The 8,062-nt window shown below is 54.4% G+C and overlaps 1 protein-coding gene across 1 annotated transcript in view; it reads left to right on the forward strand.

Annotated features, from left to right (window-relative positions):
• LOC119097311 (uncharacterized) overlaps positions 1-8,062 on the forward strand; it is a 30,056-nt gene that overhangs the window by 20,414 nt on the left and 1,580 nt on the right. Inside the window, exons 2-4 of the mRNA XM_037220357.1 lie at positions 1,623-1,666; positions 2,950-3,077; positions 6,058-6,677. Of these exons, the coding sequence (XP_037076252.1) occupies positions 1,653-1,666; positions 2,950-3,077; positions 6,058-6,677 (762 nt within the window). The 5' untranslated portion in view covers positions 1,623-1,652. The remainder of the gene's footprint in view (positions 1-1,622; positions 1,667-2,949; positions 3,078-6,057; positions 6,678-8,062) is intronic.

An 8,062-nucleotide genomic window follows, 5' to 3' on the forward strand; every position in this document is an offset into this window, starting at 1 on the left:
AGCTGCAACGCTACAGACGCTCGCAGTGAAAAGCTGGCACAAAACACGAACACCCTCACACCTGCTGAGCGCTGGACAAAGAACCTATCGCAGAATGTTTTGCGAGTTGATTAATAAGTGAAAACCAATTATTGGACGTCACCAGTCGATACGTGCTCCCAGTCTTCTTCATGGACTGAACGGAATGAAGCTTCGTTGTCGTCATGTTTGCCATGCATGAAGGCGCGGTGCCCTTTTTCTCTTCGGCATCTCCTTCATCGCTCATTACCAATGGGCCTCTTTTGTTACATACATGCGCTGGAGATAGCTCTGGTTATGAGGCGATGGCTGATCGCCCGCAATGGCGAGCCGGATATGCTTCTATTTATTGTGAGGTCTCAGCGACCCTCGTGGCGAGTCTCATCTCGAGAGTCTCGAGTCTTGCTGTCGTGGACCGCACAGTCTGTGTCAGGTGGGGTGTGACAACACAGTCTGTGTCGGATGGGGTGTGGCCGTACAGTCATTGCCGGGCGGGTGTGGCCTCACAGTCTGTGTCAGGTGGGGTGTGACAACAGAGTCTGTGTCGGGTGGGGTGTGGCCGTACAGTCATTGCCGGGCGGGTGTGGTCACACAGTCTGTGTCAGGTGGGGTGTGACAACAGAGTCTGTGTCGGGCGGGGTGTGACCGTACAGTCATTGCCGGGCGCGTGTGGCCACACAGTCTGTGTCAGGTGGGGTGTGACAACAGAGTCTGTGTCGGGTGGGGTGTGGCCGTACAGTCATTGCCCGGCGGATGTGACCACACAGTCTGTGTTGGGTAGGGTGTGGCCACACAGTCTGTTTTGGACGGGGCGCGGCAATAATACGCGACGCGGCTGTGACGCTACAACCCGGGCCGCGTTAGTGTCTGGCTGCATTTCAGTCCTCTCCTGTAATCCCCGCTGTTGCAAGCATGCATCAAAAAGGCCCAAAAAAGCATTGCACCGCTGAAAATATACCCGTGAGGAATGCGATCACGCGTCTTGTCGTAGAGGCGTGACCCGGGAGATCGGGGTAGTTTCTGTTGCGTAGATCTCGGCTTGCGCGGCGCTGGTGGCGGCCGGCCAGCGCTCGCTGCAAGCAGCACGAGGGCGCCCGGTCCCAGCGGCCCGCGGGCCAGATCGAGGCTAACGAGGTTTGGGGCTTGGCCAGGTGGCGGCCGGTGCGTGGGGTGGGGGCGGCGACACGTCCGGCGTCTGCGGGACAGCCGCGGTCGGCACGCGGCGCCCTGACCATACCGCCCGGCATCACACCGCACCGCCTGACAGCAATGGGCGCAAAATAACCATTATAGTCCGCGCGCCTTGAAACACCAATAAACAGCAAAGATAACGACGAGGAGGCCTGGACCCATCCGAAGCCCGGCGACAGCTGCAATGATGACACTTCACATCTGCCGGCGTCACTCGTGGCGTGATGAATATCCGCTGATACAGTTTGCTGTCGGCTCCACGGACCTACCAGAGCTGATTCGTTGCCAGCACAGTGCGGTCTGGGGCCGCCAGTTTCCCAGTGATTCTTGTCGCGTCTCGGCAACTCGATAAACCTGATTTCCGTCCCCTGCTGCGACGCCCACTGACCACGCTGCTCTTCCTCTGTTCCCAGACTCGGTGACGGAGCGGAGGCGCTGCTGCCATGGACGGACTGAGGTACGCCAACTGCCGCCGGGGCCATGACCTTTGAACCGCAGCCGGTGGGCATTGATCGCACGTGATGGCCGGCGACCGGGCGCACGGCGTGATTTTAGTTTGAGCGACGGCTTTGTCCCACTAGAACACGCTGGGGATTGCACGCTCGCCCGCGCGCTGGTCTGCAGAAGACAGGCGCTTCTCTGCGGTGGCCTCCTTGTCTGCCCGGCGGAAAGCGATCTGTAGAGCCCCACTACGCACGGACCTTTGTGTTCCTGTGCGGGGCTTTGTCTAGGCTGTTCCCGGACGGAGTGGCAGGGAACAGCGTTCCATCATCAGTCTGCGCTCTCCGAGGTAGCGCGGTTAGCTGACGCTGAAGGATCAACGCATCTGTCGCGACGTGCGGCTGGTTGGAGGCAGGGGTTTGCCGGCCGAAGTCCTAAGATATTGGTGATCCGCTCGTTTTGTCCTATCCGTGTCGAAAATACCCTCTCTTTTCCTCCTTATGCAACAAATCTGCTACCTGTTGCACTGTGGTGAGTAGAAGAGACGGTGTTTGAGCCATGTTTTATGACATTGTGACCGTGACGAAATGAGACCCGATGAACGTGTTGGCAAGCGAGCAGTGCGGGATTTTTGACCAGCTCGAAGCCGATCTCTTCAATGAAATGTGATGATCAGGAAACGACCAGGCAATTTCTGACGGAACGGGCCACATTTGCGCATGCCACTTGAACTGGTTCTCCATCTGGCACTGGCTGAAGGCCGCTACAGGACTGTTGATGCATCCGGTGACATCTCGATAGACCCTCATGACGTCACGTGGTCGTGACCCGTCGACCCTCACCATCTCAGCCCACCCCCGATGGCAGGGGCAGGCGGGGGGGGGGGGGGGGGGCGCCGACCATGTATTCCGGCACTGTCACTAAAGCGGCGGGGCGCAGCGGCCATTGGAGCCCCCCGCCTGCTGAGGTCCCTGGCTAGCCCGTACCTGTGCAGCCATCGATCAGGTCACACGATGGGGCCTCGTCCGCGGCTCGCGGGTCCGTATAGGCACGCCCTGATGTCAGTTTATTGGTGAGTGTCCTGACCGTGGCGATATTCAGTAATGAGGGCCAGCTAATGGCATTTCCAGGGCAGTCATGCAATATTCGCATGCCATATTTCGTGCAACGGATGCATTTCTGCAGCGACGGCTTAAGTTCCAAAGTTATCGCGGCGGCGCCTGGTTTGGTAGATGTTTAAGGTTGGGATTGGGCTCCACTTGAAGCCCCGTCAGCTTATGCCGGCTCTACCTTCCTCAGCTGCATGAAGAGTTTCGAGTCGAATTCAACGCTGTTAGCGGGCTACCGGCCTCTGGACTCTTCTGGGGACGACGAGGAGCTGATGAGGGTTTCGTCCAGCGACGACGGCTCTGAAGACTCTGATCTAGGTAAGCGGCCGCATCTGAAGCGACTCGGCGCTGTGTAACCAGCGGCCCGGTGTGATTACGGCCAGGACCGCGGGCCGGGCGAGTCCAAAATGAACTCTGAGAACATTTTCAACTTGAGCGGCCCGGTTCGGCCGTTCCCCTTTCGGTAAGCAATGTCTCTGCAACCACTAATGCCAGGCGTTGCCAGTCTTCGGTAACGAGAAGCGTAATCTGCAGAGGCTACGCCGGCTGCATTGTAAGGCGTGTATACGTTGACTGATCAGGAGCTTTTATCTTGCAATATCGCAACGTGACAACCATTTCTTCTCCACATCTCGATTAACGTGCAAAAGGAAACAACTCGAATTGCAAAAAAAACTCAATAACACGGGTAAAAACAGGTCCAGATTTGGACAACCCGCCGACACAGCGACACAAGGCTAGCTGAAACTGGCGGAGGGGACGAGCAGTCGTATAAGCAGCAGCGCGAAGAGATGTGCGAAGACGGTCGAGAGGTCCCGTGCGCAGTCTCATCTCAATCTGTTGCAAGCACGCGCTGGCCGTGGTTGTGTATGCCACACGCTGATTAGTATCACGCCGTGCTTGTTGGTTACGACCCAGCACAAAAGGTTTGGACAAAGGCATCGGCTGAAAAGCAGTCTGCTGTTATCAGAATCTGCCAGGGTCTGTTTCTAACTGAAATTATGTACTGACGACGGTTTGAGAAAAATACAAACAATGCGTTCAAACACCATAATCTTTGAACACTATAGTTGAAAAGTTATGCGACTGGATGTAGTTGTTCTTTTGGATATGACTTACTGGTGTACACATCCATGGTGTTGTGACGCACAGTGGATTTGAGTTCCGTTGTTGAGCATGCGAAATGGACTGTTAAAGTCTTCGTATGATATATATATATATATATATATATATATATATATATACATATATATATATATAGATATATAGATATATAGATATAGATATATATATATGTATATATATATATATATATATATATATATATATATATACATTTCAAGTAGTGATGGTATTAAGTGTATGGTACTATTCGCAAATAAAGAGCAGCTTTCTTAGAACTTGAAAGAAAAAACATAGAATGTGGTGACATGTCCACCTCATTTGGACGGTGTATTTTTGTGCCAGGAGTTTGTTCTTTAAACCTGAAGTTTTTTTAGCCAAAATGGGTAGCACTATCTGGAAGTGGCACTTTTATGGCATCAACATTTTAGCCAATTCCACTGCGAGCAATGGTCACGGGTGATGGTAAGGTGCAAACATGTCGATAAGGGACGTGCTACGATTCCTTGTTTAGATACCCGCCAATGATGAATTTGTGTTCTAGCCAGAAAAAGTAGGCTTAGAAAACGTGCTTGGTGGTCCCAATGCCTTTCAGGAGATTTACCCATAAGCGACTTACAGTGCTTGATATTTCTGGATTTCGGTCCAGCGTCGGGAGCGTTGGCTATCTGCACCATCCGCTTGTGAGAGAAGCTTGAGATTTTTTTCAGGTATCCTGTTTTATCAGACATCCTTTAGCTTGACTTCAGGTTCTCAGACATCCCGTTTAAACGGCTAAATCAAAATTTTACGCACGTGTAGAGGAATTAACACCCGAACTGCTAAGGGAGGATGTTAAGGCGCATGTGCTGATCCAAGCCCAACGACCAAATTTTCTGGGCTACTATGCGCAACGGTTTTCAAAATCAAAACACAAGCCATCGTTTGGAGCCACTTCCTACGTGTCACTCTATTGCGGAGCAACGTGGAGTCAGGTGAATGCAAATTAAATACGTCCCCTACGTGTTACGATTGCGACATGATTTGTCCTGCTCCAGTTTTGGACACCGCTCGCAAATATTACGCAGGATAAATTCGACTTGAGCAAATGACAGCTTTGCCTGCGGTCCTCTGCAGGAATGCTACTGGGGATTATCATCAGAGCTATCACTGGGTGCCGGCTGTGGGCTATGATATCCAGTTGGAGATCAGGACGTTCTATATATTTCTTTCATCATGAGTGAGCCCTTCTCGCCACGAGTACCCCTCCTTTCGAAAGCCGCCGTCACTCAAGTTCGTCTGGGATTATGCATTGGACGTGTTGGTGATGATGACGCTTGATCGCTTACGGTATGTTAACAACGAATTCATAGCATGAAGATTCCGTGGCGTTACAACACTGATCAAGAATCTGCAAGACCTCAGTAGTTATGACACGTCATCCACAGCTTATTCATATCACATATTGATATATCTAGGAATCTGCCAAAATCGTTATAGATATGGGATGTATATCGACGCTGTCGTTCTGGCAGTGGGACAGGGGCTATTTCTGTGCATCCTCTCGTTATTATCAGTGGTGTATCACCACGAGCCTATCGCAGGCGGCAGACACAGACATGGGTCGATGCCCAGCTGACCTGAGGTCATGTGTCAGGTCCAATCGTGTATTGGCTGGGCCATACGTCTCTGTCGGCTGTCCCGACGTCCAACCATCCATTCTCTCTCCGTTGAAGGGGAGCAGCGCGCTGGATTGGGGAAAGAGGAAAAATACAGAAGAAAAGGAAACAATCCATGTGTAGAGGGCGCAAGAGAAGGAAGGGGAAAGGGAGTGTGATAGGAAGAAAGTGAAATTTGGAAGGGAGGAGAAGGATAAAGAGAGGCGAGTAGTTCAAATGGGTGAAAACATGGAAGTCAACAGGGAAAGTAGCGCGTTGAGGGAGATGGGAACATAGGAATAGAAGGGGTTAAACCGGGAAACTAAATGGCGGGATGAACAACGTTAAAGCGAATAAGTTCTAGGAAAAGTGTCGGGAAGTTGAAAAGACCAACCGAGCGCATTTAACTTCGTTCATTCTTGCAAATGTCATTTTAAGCTGGCCTAACCACATGCTACCATGCCAGACAAGGACGATAGTCAGAACAATCGTTATGTTTATGATGACTTACCCATATGTCTGCTCTCCCGCCTCACCAGACTCGACGTCGGACTCTGAGTCGGGTCGGAGTCCATCGGTGGTGCGCCCTATGAACGACTCGCTGGACCTGCACCCGCTGCTGGGCTCGCCTCGACGCCTCGTCGCGAGCTCCGCCGCCGTCTCGCGCCACGTGCCCACTTGGGTCATGCGCACGAAGCTGGACGACAGCAACGCTAACGCCCTGCCGGCCACCCTGACGGCGACCATGCCGCGGCCGCCGACGGCGCTCACCGGGCTGTCGCCGCTCTCGCCGGCCATCGAGAAGGCCGAGATCGAGCGGAGCGAGAAGCCCGCCGAAATCAACGGTAACCTTGTGCTGTACAAGGACGGCGCCAGGCCCAAGGTCGTCGACAAGGTCAAGACGAGTCGCCACACGGCGGGTGCGGTTAAGTCGCCGAAGCACCGGCGCGCGGCGGCCGCCGCCGCCGCCGACGACGAAGGCGAGCGACGCGACGTGCGCGTGCACTTCAGCAACGACGCGTGCGTGCCGAAGAAGCAGGAGAAGATGATGATGAACACGTCGCTGAAGATGGGCCTGGAGTCGCCGCGCCGCCCGTCGCGACCCACCTCGCTGTCGGTGGCGTCTCGCCAGGTGGCGTCGAGACCGGCCCCGGCCGAGGTGCGCGCGGAGCCGCGGCCGGCTCAGCCGGCAGGCGGCAGGTCGGACGCGCCGGCAGATGGCGGGCCGAGCGCGGCGGCAGGTGGCGCGGCCGTCAGGAGGCGGGAGAAGTCCGGCAGCCGGGAGGAGAAGCTGCAGCACAGGAAGTCGTGCCCTGTCGGACCGGTGAAGGAGGAGCGTCCCAGCTCACCAGACGGATACAGTAAGGAGCTTGAGATGTTCAAGCAAATGTTGAAACCGCAGCATAAGCGTGTTGGTACTGATAGTCAGCTGAACAGCAAAGCTCGGGAAGGATTGATCACTTCATCATGGTTTATCATCTGGGGCATGCGGACTTTTCAATGCACATCGTTTTCATGTGAGGTGTCACTGATGCATTCCCAACGGATGTGATTTAGACACCGAGGTGTTTTGAAGCGCTCTCGTTGATCACATACCAATGATGCTTCTCTGTCTGCGCCTATTTGACTTATCTGATGTAGTTTACTACGCTCAGTCACTTTTTCGCCGCAAGATAGCGTTCACTAAGGATTTCCCCTTCTTCAGGTGGGTTCGATGTATACAATTTGGAAACCTCTCTCCCCAAGATCGACTGGGACGCGATCGAAAACCACCTGAAGTCTGTCAGGGAGGAGGAGAGAAAGGTGAGCGATTTCTGAAACGCCCAGGTCAGCGGCGCAGCGCCCGCATTCGCGCGCCGCGATCAGCCTGGCCAGCCGGCGGGCGTCGATTCCCGGCGCCGCTCGCCTGAGTTCCAGCCGGCCGGGGTTCCGTCGCCTGACGTCGTTTAACACCGGACCTGCCCCATTTGGGGCGCGTCAATATGCTCCTGGCTGGCGAGGGGCGGAGGGGGGGGGGGCGGGACAGTTGGCCGGCTGATAAATGGTGCGGCGCAGCGCCCCGGGTGGCACCCGGTGGGCCGGAGCCGCTTGCCGCCGACACGACAGGCTCAGCGGCAAGGTCAACACCAGCCAGTGTGCCCAGCAGGGCCGGCCTTGCCCCGGACGGTAGTCCGCCGCTGCACAGCAGGGCCGCAGGCGTGTAGGCCGGGTGGTCCCGCCTATCGCTGTCTGGCGCTGCAGCATATTGACCGTTGTAAGCGATAGGAATGCAGTTTTTAGTGCGGTGGTTTCGTGGGGATCTGAATCGATGAGGCTGCCAAATTCATACACCAAGAAGAAGGTGCGACCGGTGGCATAGATTCGGAGGATATGCTAAGTGAACCGTCAGTTGTGATGTACATTGGCTTAAATTATGCGTGGCTCTGCTGAGCCAGAGTAATAGTACTTCGTGCTATTGACCTGAAGAGTTAATGGCTTAATCCGATCTGAAAAGAAGCGGATTTTCACGAAATTCACATGACGAGCACAAATATAGAAATTGCT

The sequence above is a fragment of the Pollicipes pollicipes genome, unplaced genomic scaffold, assembly GCF_011947565.3.
Source record: "Pollicipes pollicipes isolate AB1234 unplaced genomic scaffold, Ppol_2.1 Scaffold_4295;HRSCAF=5057_pilon_pilon_pilon, whole genome shotgun sequence".
NCBI classification, from domain to species: Eukaryota; Metazoa; Arthropoda; class Thecostraca; order Pollicipedomorpha; family Pollicipedidae; genus Pollicipes; species Pollicipes pollicipes.